Source organism: Gavialis gangeticus, unplaced genomic scaffold, assembly GCF_001723915.1.
Source record: "Gavialis gangeticus isolate Ggan-Ray unplaced genomic scaffold, GavGan_comp1, whole genome shotgun sequence".
Lineage (NCBI taxonomy): Eukaryota > Metazoa > Chordata > Crocodylia > Gavialidae > Gavialis > Gavialis gangeticus.
The window spans coordinates 181,814,184-181,832,076 of NW_017729032.1; the positions used below are offsets into that span (position 1 = coordinate 181,814,184).

The window sequence follows — 17,893 nt, forward strand, 5'->3', positions numbered from 1 at the left end:
AAAAAAAAGCGGTAGCAGGCTGGGAAAAACGCTCCTATTAGGAAAGTGGGTTTGGGGTGTTTTTTTTGTTTTTTATTTCAAAGTCCCTTGAAAAATGTCCCTGCTGTATCGAGCTGCTAGGACCCGTTGCAGCCGACTCTTGCGCCGCCCGGGTGCCTCCCCCGTGCTCAGCGCGGGCGGGGCGGGGAAGAGGTCTGTGGGTGCAGAGATGGGTCTGTGCGGAGGTAGTTACAGCTAGGTCTGCATGTAGACAGGTAGGTAGGTCTGGTGATATAGAGAGGTCTGGAGAGAGAGAGAGATCTCCATTTACAGATCTGTCATCTATCCACTGATCTGTCTTTGTATATCTCTGCCTCTCTACACATCTATCTCTAGGCCTACCTGCAGATCTGTATACAGACCTGTCACCGGTATATACAGATTTATCTATCTACAAATCCACCTGTATTTCTCTCTCCCTATACAGATCTACATACAAATCTAACTCTGCAGATCTATCTATATACAGATTTCTGTCTCCACAGCTCTCTAGCTATATACAGATCTATCATCTATTCCTATACAAATCTATCTCTCCACAGCTCTATGTATATATAGATCTATCTATACAGAGATCTACCTATCATCTATTCCTGTACAGATCTCTGTAATGGAGAAATTGCAGTGAGTTATATTGAAAAGGGAGTCATGAGGATGGAGAAGTTACCACTGATATTACTCCAGGTATCTGTCTTGAAATTCATCCTGTTTACTACTGTCCCTGGTGACCTTGGTACGTATAGGGCATATCTACATGCGCGCTTTACTGCTGAGTTGACTAATTAGCTCCACATTAAAATATCACCATCTACATGTGTGCTGGAATTAGGGTGCAGTAAGCTAATTTACTTTATGGTATGTAGCATAGGGCTGTAGGGGACAAGTACTATCCTATAGTAAACACATGTATAGACAGTGACCACAGGGTGCAATTTCAATCCAGCCATGAGGAGGAAGCCTGCAGGGCAGAAACCTGACCTTCATGCCCCAGCCAGCCCCTCTGCTGCCATCTGTGGGGAGGCTCCATCTTGTGGGTGGTAATGTGGCTGGATGAGCAAGGCTCTGTGCTCCTGCTGCTCTCCACCCCGGGGATCCCCACCCACTGTACCAGGTGCTGTGCATATGGAGCCAGGAATCCAGGCCACTCCTCTCCTGCACATGGCCATGGAGTTCTTACAGCATGCTAAGGAGGGTGGGGCTCGAAAAGAAAAAGGTTGAGAACTCTTGCATTAGATGATACTGTAGAGTGGAGCAATAGAAGCAGGAGGATATTAAATGGTACAAACTGCAAAGTCATGCCTAAGGGACTAATATGGATAACTTTTGATAGAATTTGGGGGCTCATAAATTTGTGGCAACAGAGGAGAAGAAGGATCTGGGTCTATTGGTTGAGTATAAAATGACCATGAGCCACCAGTGTGATGTTGCTGTGAGAAAAGCTAATTCCTAGAAAAGATCGGTTAAAGTAAATTTAGCCAGAAACTCTGTACAAGGCATTGATGAAGACATTTACAATTTTGGGTACAGTCCTGATTATGTGTGCTCAAATTCTCCCAGTAATGAAGAAATGGATAACTTTTTTTTATAAGAGGATATTAAAAGAGCTTGGCTTTTTTAACTTTGCAAAATGCAGGTTAATAGGACATGTGATTACTCTATGTATACATGGAATGCAAGTGCATTCCAGGGAAAGAGAACAGCTATCTACTATAAAGGATAATGCTGCTACAAAACCTAATAGGAATAAATTGGTCAAGAATACTTTTAGAGAGAAATCAGAAAAAAAAAATTCACATATCAAAAAAGAGAAACAACCCAGCCAGTGTAGTGGAGGCAAGGACCCTAAATTGTTTCATGACAGAACCTGGGAAACTTCTGGAGTTGGAAATTAAACCTTGTGATACCAGACTTCGATTCACTGGTATCCCTAAGAGAGGGTTCAAAGGAGATGCAATTGCTGCATGTAGTTCTTCGCATGTGGGACTGGTGTTGAATGATGGTTTCCTGAGCTTGCTGATAATGCAGAGCAGAATCCAGAGGTGGAGCATGGAGCTTGATGCGAATTACAGATGCAGTTTTCTGGTAACATGGAAGGTTGAGCATTGGGGTCTTTGAAGCAATTTTGATGACTTTTCACAGACATGCTCTAGTCTTTAGACTGTAGGATGTTCTTTGGCTTGTGTGCACAAGTGAGGAAGGCTGGGCCAGGTAGTTGTGATGATCCTTTCTGTTCATCCCTCTCTTTGGAGCTGTCAGTATGCTTACAACACTTGTCAGACAATATTTATGCTGCATTTAATTAATCCTGTAGTTCACACTTTTTGATGGTTATCTGCATTCTTAAATTGGTTTCTGGTTCCTTTTTGTTTGTTTTATTTTATTTTAAATTTTCCTCTGAAGCATCTAGGATTAGGTTAGCCACAGCTAGAGACGGTAGGTTGCTCTGATTGGCACCAAGAAACCTCTCAGGTGCCCAGCTAATACACTTAAGAGTTAGGAATTAGTTTTCTCTCATGTTAGATTAGTAGGGACTGATGTTGGTTTTTTGCCTGCTTTGGTGGTGTGGAGTATATTCCACCACTTAGGATCACCTGGACATATTTCACCTAACAAATTCAGACCAATGCCTTGGCAGGGCCTGCTCTTGCTCTCTTTCTAGGGTGCATGATAACCTTTGAGGCTTCAGGTCTTTTGTACTAAAAGTTTTCCTCTGGTTATAAGATGTTGGAAGGTGTTTTGTAGCTTCTGTTGTGGGTGGGTAAGAAGGCTGGAATAAATGTTCTTCTGGACTCTCCTGGACTTAATAGCTGTTAAATGGTTGCCTGTGATTTAGGGGAACTGTACTCAGTGATACAAATGATCCTTTTCTCATATGCAAGGCTCCTGTATTTCTATATAATAAAGTTTAGTGAGAGTGTAAATGCCTAGAGGAGTGGCATCCAGGGATGTGGCCATTTAAGGCAAAATTTAATTTCAAATTTACCTTTAGTAAATATCGGCACTTACAGAGTCCAAGACGAATACTGAAATGTTTCCACAACATGTTTATTAAAAAAATTCCAATGAACTTTTTAAACTTTTCCCTAGTGTTTGTGAATTAGGTCATGCTCTTACAAGCACCTGTGCTTACACAGAGCTCTGCTGAAGTCAGCCTGGCACTGGGGGCAGTTTGCAAGATTAGGACCTTAAATATTGAAGCAGAAGGTAAACATGCAAGAACAGTTCACAGTGAATTTCCCAATCAGAAACAAAAGTGAAGGTGAAAAATCTACTTCCACTGTCTCTAAGCTGAAATATGCAAAAGTAAACACAAATTGTCAAAATCATATGAGATTTTAGAAATCCTCTTTGATTTCATTCTATACCATGCTATTCACAAAGAGAAGGGTATTTACTTGAAGACAGGCTGTTGTTCAACCTGAAAAACACGTTAAGAATGATATGGCACAGACACCAGAAATTTTGAGATTGTTGCTATTTCTTCCTTCAACTTTTATTTTTAGGTGACTAATGAGGAGATAGATACATCGAATCAGTTCACAAGTGAAACTGTTGTTTTTGTAACTAGTAATTGCGTGTGTAATGGGACAATATAAATGTGCAGTTTTGACTGGATTCACCACTCCATTACTCTACTCTCATTTTAACAGGCATTTTTAACAGGTGTAGGTCTATTAAATCGGTGGTTTTACCTAGTATCGCCCAACAATGCATCCATGTTAATGTGCTCAGTGCATGGAGGAAAAAGGGAAAATAACTCCGAGGGGAACTACCATTTCAAATAAGGGCATCTGAACTATACATGCACACGTGGAGCCGTGAAATCTTACAGTTTCTTCCCCTCCATACAGTGCCCTTACTAAAACAAAAAGCAGCTGTCAGTGTGGGTGGATGTTTAAGCACACAAGGGAACTTGCAAAATGTTTGAAGGCACAACATCCACATCACTGAGGGATTAGTCTGTGGAATCTTAATAATACTGATAAGGCTTCATTTTATCATATTTTCTGACATGCTTATCATATGGCCTGTGTGACTGACAGCAATTGCAGAAAAGAGAGGGAAATTGAGATCAGTAAATTCAACCTTTGTTCCACAAAAGCATTGCCATAGACAGTCCAGGATGGGAAACAGACAATAGCCAGAACCCTGAGGTCGAAATTTAGGTACCTATTCAGGGGATCATGTGGGACACAGAGTCCAGCTCATTCCCAGGTACTGGAACAAACTCTGTAGTGCAGTGGTTCTCAACCTTTTGACTCAAGGCACTCCTCATTAAACTCAAGGCATACCTCTTGATTCAAAGCAGAATATGCCAACTCATAGCTATCACTTGCTTTTTGAGCAAGGAAAAAGAGTAACTCTTCAGTTGCAAAGAACTCAGAAAGACCACAACAGGTCAGAATGGTTTCTTATTTGTATGGAGTAACTGGTTGGACTTACTGAAACCTGGTGGGACTCTACTCACGGTTGGGCAGTAGACATTGAGGGTTACAGGTTGTACAGATGGGATAGAGTGGGGAGAAAGGTGGGGGTGTTGCTCTCCATGTTAAGGAACAATATACATCCTCTTTAATCAAGATGGGATCAGAGGAGGGCCAACCGAGGTACTGTGGGTCAGGATACAAGGGGATCGGGGGAAAGGGACTTGGTAGTGGGGGTCTACTATAGACCTCCACACCAGGAGGATGAGCTAGACCTGGAATTCTCCAGACAGCTCTCAGAGGCCGTAGAGTCAAGAGATATGGTTGTCATGGGTGACCTAAACTACCCTGACATCTGCTGGGAGAAGCAGTCAGCCAAATCTAACTGCTCACGTAAGTTCTTCACCTGCATACAGGGCCTCCACCTAACACAGGAGGTATACGACCCCACTAGGGGTAATACCTTGCTGGACTTGGTGTTAGCTACAGGGGATGACCTGGTGAGGAATCTGCAGGTGCAAGGTAAGCTAGGGGATAGTGACCATCGATTGATTGAATTCACTATCCGGCAAAGGGTGGGTAAAGTAGCCAGCAGGGCTGAAGTGCTAGACTTCAGAAAGGCTAACTTCAGTGTGCTCAGGAGATTAGTTAGTGAGGTGTTAAAGCTCAAGAGCATTGGCGAAATGGGGGTCCAGAAAGGGTGGTCGTTCCTCAAGGGAGTGATCCTATGGGCACAGAAGGAGACAATCCCATTGCGCATAAAAGGGGGCAAAAGGGCCAAGAAACCAGGGAGGTATACTCCTCCTTGGTAGCTGCCCCCTGTTTCCACAGGGGGTAGCTACCAAGGAGGAGTATACCTCCCTGACTCACACTTGCAGGGAATCAGTTAGGAAGGCCAAAGCAGGATTACAACTTAGGCTGGCGACAAAAATTAAGGACAACAAAAAGTTCTTCAGGTATATAGGGAGCAAAAGGAAGGCACTGGGTAGCATAGGACCCCTATAGGACAAACTAGGGCACCTGGTGACAGAGAGGGGGGTCAGAGCAGTGAGTTCTTTGCATCTGTATTCCTAGACACAGGCCAAGAAAAATCTCCCAGTTGGATCATACATAGACACAGGAGGGACACCAGCCCAGCAACTGTTGGTGCAGCCTTAGTGAAGGGGCACTTGGAGGAGCTGGATGTGTTCAGATCAGCAGGCCTGGATAAACATCATCCAAGGGTGCTGAAGGAATTGGCCAGTGCTATAGCAGAGCCACTGGCATGGCTGTTCGAGCACTCATGGTGCTCTGGTCAGGCCCCAGAGGACTGTAAAATGGCCAATGCGGTCCCTATTTTCAAGAAGGGGAGGAGGGAGGAACCAGGAAACTATAGGCTAGTTAGTCTTACCTCTATCCTTGGGAAAACTCTGGAAAAAATCATTAAAGATCACATTTGTGGGAGCCCAGCAGGGGAAATAATGCTGAAAGGAAATCAGCATGGATTCATTGCAGGTAGATCCTGCCTGACTAAGCTTGTTTCTTTTTATGACCAAGTCACAAAATGCTTAGATGCAGGAGTCGAGGTAGTTGTCATCTACCTAGACTTTAAGAAGGCCTTCGATATAGTAGCTCATTCTGTTCTCATAAAAAAACTGACAGGCTGTGATGTAGATGATTACATGGTCAGATGGGTGGCAAATTGGGTTGGGCAGTCACACCCAGAGAGTGGTGGTAGACAGGTTGATATCAACCTGGAAATATGTGGGCAGTGGAGCCATGCAAGGCTTGGTCCTTAGACCGGTGCTATTCAGTGTCTTCATCTGTGACTGGGACAGGGTGCTTTCTACACCCTTGTCCAAGTTCACAGATGATACCAAATTATGGGGCAAAGTTAACACACCAGAGGGTAGGAAACGGATCCAGGCAGATCTGGACAGGTTGGAAAAATGGACAGAACGAAATAGGGTGCAGTTCAACAAAGACAAGTGCAAAGTGCTGCACCTAGGCAAAAAGAACCACCAACACACTTACAGGCTGGGGGATGACCTTCTCAGCAGTGGAAAGGGATCTTGGAGTCATAACTGACTCTAAGATGAACATGAGTCATCAATGTGACTAAGTGATCAACAAGGATAACTGCACTTTATCATGAATTAGCAGATGCATGATGAACAGGTCTAGGGAGGGTATGCTTCGCCTCTATGCGGCACTGGTCAGGCCGCAGTTGGAGTACTGCATCCAGTTTTGGGCACTGAACTTCCTAAAGAGGGATGCGGATAAGTTTGAGAGGGTTTAGAGGAGGTCCACTTGGATGGTCAAAGGCCTGCAGGCAAGGCCCTACAAGGAGAGACTGAGGGACCTAGATTTCTTCAGCCCTCTCAAGAGAAGGCTGAGAGGTGATCTTGTGCCTGCCTATAAATTTATCAGGGGAATAGAAGATGCTCTATTTACTAGGACACCCCCTGGAGTAACTTGGAACAATGGTCACAAACTGATGGAGAGCAAATTTAGGTTGGACATTAGGAAGAACTTCTTCACAGTAAGGGTTTCCAGAATCTGGAATGGGCTTCCAAGGGAGGTGGTGCTCTCCCCTACCTCGGGGGTCTTCAAGAAGAGAGGAGAATGGAGTTCTATTTGAAATCTCTGGTTTTGTCTTATGAATCATATATTGGTGCTTGCACACCTAACAGTTTGAATACTCAGGGTTACTCTGTTCTCAGTGGTCCTGCTACACCCTGGTTGAGAATCCCTACTATCATGCTAATGAGAATAGAGATAGTACACATTGATTTCTTTGTCACACACATCAGAAGACAAGACTTGAAGTAGCATAGACTTGGTGCATTGCTACACCATGCAAGGCAGCCCCGTGCAGAAATGCCCTAACTAGCTCTTGAAGTAGCAAAGCTAGTTACCCTAGCTGGAGCACTCTACTTCAGACAGCTCTACAGCTTTCAATTCTGGATGTAGCGCTTACAGAAACCTATGACATGTCTCACCACAGCACTCCTTGGAGCTGTAATGGAGCAGTATAGTGATTCTTAGAGGGAGCAGATCTGATGAGTGGGATGGTGCCAGTTGGTCCCATTGTTTCCTAAACCTAATGATGAAGTCTTGCATAGGTGTTTTTGAACTAGGTGTGACACTGTAGTAGCTTAATACAGCCTGACCACCCAAGTACTTACAGGGTTTTGGAACTTTGTGCTGAACTCAATGCTTCTGTGTCTACCCGGCAGGCAAGACCCATGTGACAGTGTCTTCACATGCTGCGTGCACATAAATGTCACTAGTAGCTGTCATATACTTAACATAATGGAATGTTTTCACTGCAGACTCAGCTCCTGCTACGTTCCATGCTGTCACTCATGGACGGTTTCCAGTACCACAGCTAGATTATTTTAAAAACTAGCTTAGATATCCTTGCATTATATGCCAGGCTGCTGTTCAGTTATGCTTTGAGACACAAGCTGGAAGGAGCATGGCAAACTACTGCCCCTATTAGTTTTACACAACAAAAGAAGAAGAGAGTTCCGTTTATTAACAACCAGGCACTTTCTCTGATAAGGTCCCAGCCTAGTAGTTTCAAGTACAGATCTGATGGCTTTGTTCCTACTGATCTACTACATTTATGTACAGCAGCTGCTAAATGTTAACATGTAACAGCACTGACCCATCTGAATGTTTTGGTATATTGATAAAATTATAAGGTTAAAAGTGTAGTTGCAAGTTTGTGCTCTGCTGTTTCTCGGTTCTTAATCCAGCACTGTATTGGCTTAGTTGCATACATCTATATATTTTAAAGCACGCATCGTAAGAATACCAGGACAATTAATAGCATTTTAGGAATTCCTGACTCAGGCGTATGAATTCTTGACTCAAGGGGCATATTCAGCATTAAGCAAGGAGTCTTTTCATTTTTGAGCAATATAATATATCACGCAGCTGCAAAGGTACAACAGTATAGATGTTAAATAATTTTGTGGCAGTCATCCATTTATTACTACAGAACTAAAAACTCTCTTGTTTGTTTTCCACTGCAGGCCTTCTCTCCTGCTCAGGCAACTAATGAGTTGCAGTATCTTCAGCTAGGCTTTCAAGCAGTTACCTTTCCCCTACTTTGTGCTGTGGCAGCAGAGGCAAATATTTTTACCTCCACCATAGCCACCTGACTTTTTTTTCCAAGAGAAAAAGTAGTTTAGGACAAAACAAGTAGGGTTATTTCTGGGCATTATAATGCTAACCTGAATAAAAAGCAGTTTTTCTTTGGAATTGTGCAGACATAACTATCAAAGGGGAGAATTACTTTTGTTCAATTTGGAAGAACTGCCAAGCAAGATGACCTTGGTGGACAGCTTTTCAAATCCATTCCAAATCCTGATTACCAGAAGTTTTTGAGTAAACTACATTGTTACTGTTGGTGGAACTGGGGAGATCATCATGGACACCTATACACGTGCTGGACATCTGCTCCAATGTGTGTTAATTAGAAGATAGCATGATAGCATTTCCCTGAAAAGAATATTTATTTTAAATCCCATTGTTTTAAGAATTGTGAGTGGATAGATAAATCTGCAATTTGAAGTTGTGAAAAAGTTCTACGTCATATGCATATTACTATAATTTTTTTATTTTTGACATTTGAAAACATAAATACTAGACAATTAAATAAATGTATAAGAAACAGTGAAAAGGCAACTACCCAAATGAAAAAAGCATTCATGGAAATCCATCAAGGATTATTAGTGTTGTATTTTGGTATCTTCATCATTTACATGTGGCCAATATGCAGTTACAAACTTTGTGAATAAATTAAACAAATACTTCAAACAGTTGCTGCAAAAATTTATTTAGGTTAGTATTAGGGGCAGGATGACAAACAGAATGCATTTATTGCATAAAAAACACAGAAGGGCTGGACCCTTATGAGAATGGTAAGGTTCAATTGTGGCAGGGCAAACAGATCCTCAAATCTGGTGATGCCAGTGCTCAACAGCACTTACGGGATTGCTTCAAGACTGCTCACAGTGAGCTGCCTTCCAAGAATGTACAATATCTGCTGTTCCTTTAAAGAAAGCCAGAATGACCACAGTGTAATGCCATGTAGAGACAGATGTTCAGAGCCAGCTCTGAACAAGCCCACTAGGGTACTGAAGTAGTATAGCTGCACTAGCATACTGCTCAGCCCAAGCTAATACATCTTGCTGAGACCCTTTTGGCATTAGTGCAATTATCTCTGTGTGACACTATGTTGTGCTCTGTGGACATAGTCTGAGCGATCCCTTTTAGAGGGACTACTATGGAAACTAACTGGTGGAAGTTCTTGCACCCCCTGACCAGAGGCCTCCCCAAATGCATCTATATCTTTATCAAGCTGAAAGTTGAGGGAAGTTTGGCCTGAGTAGGTACTGAATAAGGCCCTTAAGATTTGGTTAATAAAACACAGAACAAAAATCAAGTAGAAATACTCATTATAGCTCAGGAATTGACATTTTATGAAAATTAATTAATGAAACAGACAATTGTTGTGGCCGCTCAAGAATAGGAGTTAGAATTTTTTTCTTACCATTATTTTTTCTTTTAAAAAAATGAATATTCTACTTTTCTATTAAACATTGCAGCTGAAAAATGGCAGTGTATTTATCTCTGCAGCGCTCAGTAAGGGGGAAAACTTGACCCCACTGAAACCAATAGCAAAATTCCTATCAATTTCAATAAGGCCAGGATTTTACTCTAGCTATACATCCAATAGCCTATTGCCTATTTTATAACATCACTCCTTGCAAAGCATTTTACTTTGAGAAGATCCCCACCCTCTGTATTCTCAGAAACAGGCAGCCAGTGGTTCAGCTGTGACAGCATTCCTATTTATTGTTCTGTCTCATGAATGTCTTTACACTTTAACCACTGTAAAGTATTTCACATACTGAACAAATTATCTCTAAAGATATAAGATAGGATAAAATAGGAAGTTAATTGAACTAATTAACTTTACCAACATTCTGAACTAGAACAAAGTTAAAACAAATATCAATTATTTTTCTATACAAAAGGAATATTTCATTTTATATTCCAAGAAATAAATATTAAAAATAGCATTCAGACACTGAAAGGCAGATATTGTTCTGCTTATATACATTGTTATAAAGTTAGCAACTCTAACCTATAAAAAGGTTGAAGTAGTAATTAACATGTTGAGAGAAAACTTAAGATCTTCTTAAGTTTAGCTTGTGCTTACCTACATTTGTACAATATTACTATGTATTGTATTCAGGTATATTATCATAGTTATACTGACAAAGTCAGTCTAAAAATCAAACTTGTCTTTAAATCTTTAAAAAACAAGAAAGAATTAAACTGGAAATTATGCCACTTAAAATGCAGCATCTGAAGTACCTTGTCAAAATGTAGCACTGATTTTTAAATAACTGTCCTTGTAAATCCAAGTTATGGCTGCCTTGAAGCTTCAGTACCATATATTAAATAAAATCAGTTTCTGATCTTCTCACATTATGTAAATCAGTTAAAGTTATCTGTACTTCACTCTGTAAAACAATGTGCTTTTGAAAATCATCACATTCTCTCAATAAAATGTAGGCTTCCCCTCTTTGAAGTCCTTCTGAGTGAGATACGGCTGTTTTTGTTGTCTGTTTCATCCTTCTCATAAAATACAAGCTGTTTTCCTGAAAAATCATGAAGACGCACATCACCATTCTGTACATTGAAAGAAACACCATTCTTCTCGCTGGGGAGATGGCCTGCAAAAATGAAAACAAGTCAAAGAGAACTCAGAATGAAAAGTCCCTGGCGGTACTTAACATTTTCAATCAGTATAGTGAGTTTCACAGTTGTTGATTGTAGCCGTGTTGGTCTAGAGTGCATTTCACAATTCTTCTCCTTACCATGGTTTTTAAATAGGATTTTTTTAAATTAATTAGGGAATGCAAGTATCTAAGAACAGAATTTTGCCCAGACTGTGTAAAGGCCTTCTAGCCCAACTTACACAGTTAGCCCCTTTCTCTAATACCCATTTCTCCTATTAGTCAAACAACAGTTGATGTACTTTAACTTTAACATTGATATCTAAATCCAAAGCACAAACAAAAGTGAACCAAATGTTTTGCACCACAATGAGCGATACTGTAATGTAACAGGACAAAGCAAATGCTTCAAAGCAAAGTTTTTGCATTTTTTTTATTTAGACTAACTTGAAATATCGAAGCAGCTCTCTGAGTAGGACCTCTTCAGTGAGCTATTCTTACACTTTCCCTTCCTTGCTCTCCTCCTCCACATGAGAGGTTTACCTGTAAGCATCCTGTTAGTGATAGCTGGTGTTCTTTGGATATAGCCTTCGCACATTAAGGGGAGAAAAAACTCCTATATGGTTTTCTAAACTGTTTTTATATTGGACATCATCACATTTCTTTCCTCTGCAACTATTATTTTCTTGAGTAAGTGATAACCATGGATCCAGGTTTTCTGTTTGACATGGCAAAATGCGGTAAACCCCAGATTTTCTCATTTTAAGGAGAAAAACATGGGAAATGGTGGGTTTCCCCTTGCAGGCTGGCAGTATCATGGGGCTGGGGAAAGTGGGAGGAGGGCAATCAGGCAGAGGGCACCATGTGCATGTGTGCACATACACACGCACAAGGCAGCCAGGCAGCCTGGACAGCAGCTCCTCGCAGGAAGTTGTGGTGCTGGGGGGTGGATTGAGGTCCCCATAGTGAGAGAAGGAGGGAGTTGAGCAGGGTGTGGGCTGCTGCCCAGCTTGGGGCAGTGCATGAGGATTAGAGCAGGAAGGCCTCATCTGCTCCCCAATGGGGGCAGTGGGCTCTGCTTCAGTTATGCCGTCCATGGAGGATGGGGAGCCGGGCTCCTCACTCCACTCTGCCACACCGGCCACCTCCCACATGTAGCAGTCGGGGCTTGAGCACTGCTGCAAGGGGCAGTGGGCTGTGGACCCAGGTTCCTGGCCCCAGAGCCCTGGCAGCTGGGGGCCCCCTCAGGCAGGGCTGGGGGGGTGGGGAGTGAGGCCCAGGGGGCTGTGAATGGGAGTGAGGCGGAGGGCAGGGCTGGGAGCCTGTGGGTGGGGAGTGAGAAGCACCAGCATAGCTGCGGGGCTGTGGCTTGGGAGTAAGGGGCAATGGCATGGGCAGGGCACTGACATATCAGGGCTGCTCAGTGCCACAAAGCAGTGGGGGGATGGAGGGGAGCCACACACGCAGCTGGACCCGTGTCCTGGTGAGTGAAAGGAGCAAGGGGAGCTCTGATTTTCCATGATAAAAACCCCAAAATCCAACACCAAGAATTATAGGTATTTAGAATTTATTTTATTATACTGATTCAGGCACAGGTAGGCTTCCAAATTGCTTTTAAATCATAAATATATCAATAAAACATTTTTCTCAACTGATACCTCTCTATATATAATATAATATAAATATAATATAGGTGTTTTATTTTAATAAAGGAAAAACATGAATTTTGAGGGGTTTAATCAGAAAATTTGCAATTTTTTTTATCAGAGAAAACCTGGATCCCTGTTGATAACAGCTTTTACTATATATAAGCAACAATATAACTGGATGTGGAAAACTTATATATATATATATCAGCCAATGATATGACTGGATGTGGACAACTTAAAATATAAAAATGTAAGTGTGTATGTGTATATTTAAGTTTTCCAAAACCAGTTATATCATTGCCTGACAAGCATGGCCTGAACTGCTGTTGACTATCTCATTTAATCGATTAATTGATTTTGCATATACATCACCAATTCACATGTATTTTTATATTAATTTAAATTGGATACATTAAAGTATTTTATGTTAATAAGACTACATTAAAACTTTTTGATCCTGTATTCATAAATAGGTGATTTACTATCCACTTTAAATAACGATAACAGAACATAATGCTGTTTTAAAATAAGAGGATCCAGTTTGAGAAAGGAAATTTTGAAACACGTACCATTGCTATTTGCATGTACTGAGTAATCATTATTCATTAGCAGTGTGGTAGAATTAGTGGAGTTACTGTTTGATTGCAAGGAATTTGAAGAGCTGGATACTCCCTGGTTTACAGTCTGCTTCTTCAAACCATTAGTGGCAGTTCTACTCCAGTCTATGGTAAAATAAATCATACAGAAAATATTGCAGTATATCTAGGCACAAATACAAGACTACAGTTAACAATACAGTTTTAAGTTAAATTATTGCAAGGATCCTTTTAGTATATTAGATAGAAAACTATGTTGTTAGGAAATGTCTATGTCTATTTTTCTCCTTTGAAATACCTTAAGGTCATAAATCATACTTTTGTGACTGTAAGCTAGATTAAAGATTACCAGTAATTGCAATAAAGTATTTTACCCTCTAATTTTAAAATGTATAAAAGATGTGTGTAATTATTAGAGGACAATAATGGCACAATTAAAGAACACAAAAAGATGATTAGGAAGGCCTACTCCCTGCTCTGCTTCTACTAAAAATTATTGGTAAAACTACCATTGACTTTGAGAGCAGAAGTAGATCTTAAGGTTTAATTTAGGTCACAGTCATATAAAAGGCTCTTTCCAGAGGGTTCACCCTTCCACTAATGCAGCATCTCATTAAAACTATGAATCTTATACAGCAGTGTAACAGAATTAAATTAATTGTAGTATCTGTGCATCAAACAAATAATGCTTTAAGGGGACAATGTATTTCTGGAAATTTAGTTCTGCTATTTATTGAACAAAAATATTTACTAAGAAAAACAGAGACCTAATACTGACTCTATTTACTGAATGGATTATGGTATTTATATTTACCAGAATTTTCAGCCAGCCTGAATTTCCCACAACACAGATATCGTCTCCACTGTTTGCGGACATTTTCCTTTGCAACACAGTAGAATATAAAAATGAAGAAGCCTGCAAAAGCAACAGATATCAGGAGGAATATTTCAAAGATCCATACTTTTTGCTGATTCATCACTTTTTCAATGAATGTATCATTTTTCTCTTTCTTCAGATGTCAAGCTGGTTTTCAATAAAATATTTATCTTATTTGGCAGAAACATATATAGTCTGAATACTGAACTTTGGCTAGTATCTGAAAAGTTTTTTTCAATGTATATGAAAGATATGTGTCAGATACACATATGTAAGGATTTTAAAGATAACCAAAAATACAAAGTATATTAGGTACCCTATTTTCAAATAACAAGGAAATAACTTGAGGAACCGCAATGTTCTCAAACCTTCAGTGAGATAAAAATGACAATGTTGTTTTAGTGATAAGGTATCTAACACAAAGTATGATAAAATCCCAGCTGGCTGAATATCTTTGACTTCCTCGGCATAACTTGTAGAACCATTCTCTCTTTTAATTTTAGGTTAACATTGCTGGGTCTCCTTGTGATGTAACCAATAACATTTACAGACAAGACCCTGGGATATAAGGTGGGAGGGGTAGGGTGATAGGCTAGTTTCTGAGAGGCCTGATTCACGAATGCCTACTGGACATGGCAACAGACAAGAAAGATCAAGGAATACCTAGTTTGTGAATCTGTCTGAGAATTAAGTACTGAGCCATACTGTGTCATCAGGACTTGGGTGTTTGTAAGAACATTCAGCATCAGAAGTTTAGGTGCTGTGGGAATTTTAGAGGTGGAAACTTAAGCAAGCAGAGAATTAAGGCACCTCCAAACATTGGTGATGTGTAGGGGGTGCACCTGCACCCCCTGAGAGCACTGGTGCACCCCTTGACAGCCAGCATTCCCTGCTTAGGTGACGGGCAGGGGGGCAGGCAGGAGTAATGGTATCCTCCATGACCAAATAAAACTTCGTTTCTGTAGTACTTATGACTGAGTGGATCTTCCATTCACATCCATCAATTTCCATCAGTGTGTTAACTAATCATTAGTACTAATTAATCAGAAAAGTGGACTGTTACTTTATAAGGTGTCTGTTTTTACATACATTTGCTTTAAAAGCAAAAATAACAAACAATGTCAGCTCACAGGAAAGATGTAATTTTGGTATATATGGCTGTTAAGCACTGAAAGGAAATACATCTTTAAAACACCAGATTGCCTATATTTTATATCAAAGGCTGTAAAATGAATGATAAACTTACCTTGCAAGGTGTTAAAGATGGCAAAGAGATACATAAATATAAGATTCACTGGCCCCCATGCAAAAAAGGCAAATCCCCAGGTAATTCCCAATAAGAATGTGAGGCCAGCAACACTCCTCAGATCCTGAATACTGGTTTTTCTTTGAGTACCAAGTTGCTTTTTCTTTTTGATTCGACAAAGTTGGATCAGCACCACTATGAACATGCTCATGTTCAACAAGAATATCATGCAGAAGTACCCCACAACAGTAATGTAGAAGGCAATGGAACTGTTAATCCAGCAGCTAGGATATAGGAACCAGGGAGAAAAGACTGTTAGTCATTCATTACCAGCAACGGAAATCAGAAACTCATCGAAAATTAGGGTTGAAGGGGACCTCAGCAGGTCATCTAGTCCAACCCCTGGCTCAATGCAAAACCATCCTCAACTATATCATTGCAACCAGTGCTTTGTCTACCCAGGTCTTAAAAACTTCTAAGGACAGAGATTCCATCACCTCTGGATAGCCTGTTCCAGTGCTTTACTACCCTCCCTAGAGAGAAAGCTTTTCTTAATATCTAACCTAAACTTTTCTTGCTGCAACTTGAAACCATTGTTCCTTGTCCTGTCGTCCGCCACCACTGAGAACTGTTTAGGTCCATCCTCCTTGTAGCCACCCTTCAGGTAGCTGAAATCTACTATTAAATCCCCTCATACTAAATAAGTCCAGTTCCCTCAGCCTCTCCTCATAAGTCATGTTCCCCACCCCTCTAAACATTTTTGTTGCCTCCAGTCAACTCTTTCCAATTTGTCCACATCCTTCCTGTAGTGGGAGGCACAAAACTGGACACAGTACTTCAAATGTGGCCTCCCCAGTGCTGAATAGAGGGGAATAATCACTTCCCTTGACCTGCTGGCAACACTCCTACTGATGCAGCTCAGTATGGTGTTAGACTTCTTCACAACAAGAGCGCACTATTAGCTCTTGTTCAGCTTTTTGTCCACTGTAAACCCCAGGTGCTTTTCTGCAGAGCTGCTGCTTAGCCAGGCAGTCCCCAGCCTGTACTGGTGCATGGGATTATTCTATTCTAAATGCAGGACTTCACACTTGTTCTTCATGAGGTTTCTTTTAATCCAATCCTCCAGTTTGTCTAGGTTTCTCTGAATCCTAGCCCTACTCTCCAGCATATCTACTATTCCCCCCAGTCTAGTGTAATCTGCAAACTTCCTGGGGGTGCACTCCATCTCATCTTCCAGACTGTTGATGAATATATTAAACAAAACCAGCCCCCTGGTAAACAATGTCATTAGGCAAGACTACATTTTACTGAAAATAATTCATCATGAGATTTTCATATTCAAGAGTTCAAGGTACCTACCTGAGTTTTAACAGTGGTCTTAACTATTATTTCAATTTTTAGAGATTTTACACATATGCAATTGACTAGTTTAGGCTTTCTTTGTACTTTTGGGTTGTGATTTTTAAACTCAGGTATGTTTTTTATACATATTCTTTCTCCACTTCCTTTTTTCTCTCTCTCTCTCTCCCTTCTTTTCTTTACCACTCTAATTCCATGGCTGTGTTTTGGGGTTTGGCTTTTTTGTGACCCAGACAAGAACCTGACAAGTTCAAGATAGCATAACCTCAATCTATTTTGCGGAGATTTTGTTTTCCCCATAAGTACTCCTCCCAGGAAGGATGCTCACTCTTTTGCATACACACGCTTCCATTAGAGAAAAGCATTCCATTAATGATCACTTTTGAAATATTTCTTGCTTGACTTACAATTCATCTGGTGTGCCATTTGGAAATTTTCCATATGATCCAAGCCCATAGTTATCTGGTGTTATAGCCAATACAATGGCTACAATAACTGCTGGTACACCTAAAAGATTATGAATACCAAACACATACGAAAATAGTGAAAACAGTGTTTCATTCCAAATGAAAGTGGTATGAGGAGCTAAAGCTAATATATTGTCCTAAGAAACCTAGAGTTAGTTTTCTAAAGTTGTTATATCAGTTGACTTGAGTACTATGTTGCCAATTTTTTTTACAAATCAAAAGGAACCTGGGATTCAAAGAAAGAACTATATGATCACAGTAAACCTGAGAGCTTATTTTGTAAAATAAAATATACATACTTGCATGCCCTTTCAGTTTAATCTTTCTAAACAAGACAACACATTCTATGTGACTTAATTTAATTATATTCTGTTATAACTGAAAGCAATTTAGCCACATGGATTTAACATCTTGTGCAGTATTACAAGTTTAAGATTGATTTTGCTTTCATTTAAATATGTTTTGAACCAATGTATGTCTATTGATTTCAATGATT

General features: G+C 40.5%; 1 protein-coding gene and 1 long non-coding RNA gene across 2 annotated transcripts in view; one reads left to right on the forward strand and one right to left on the reverse strand.

Moving 5' to 3' along the window:
* Positions 1-183: 183 nt before the first annotated feature.
* On the forward strand, positions 184-9,402 carry LOC109302883. Its single transcript, XR_002098954.1, has 3 exons — positions 184-254; positions 641-723; positions 8,486-9,402. It is a non-coding gene; the product is annotated as an uncharacterized LOC109302883 (long non-coding RNA).
* Positions 9,403-10,287: 885 nt separating this feature from the next.
* Positions 10,288-17,893, reverse strand: part of ADGRG2 (adhesion G protein-coupled receptor G2) — a 141,045-nt gene continuing 133,439 nt past the window's right edge. Inside the window, exons 29-33 of the mRNA XM_019524802.1 lie at positions 17,338-17,437; positions 15,572-15,855; positions 14,263-14,364; positions 13,422-13,574; positions 10,288-11,200 (exon numbers count right to left, since the gene is read on the reverse strand). Of these exons, the coding sequence (XP_019380347.1) occupies positions 11,016-11,200; positions 13,422-13,574; positions 14,263-14,364; positions 15,572-15,855; positions 17,338-17,437 (824 nt within the window). The 3' untranslated portion in view covers positions 10,288-11,015. The remainder of the gene's footprint in view (positions 11,201-13,421; positions 13,575-14,262; positions 14,365-15,571; positions 15,856-17,337; positions 17,438-17,893) is intronic.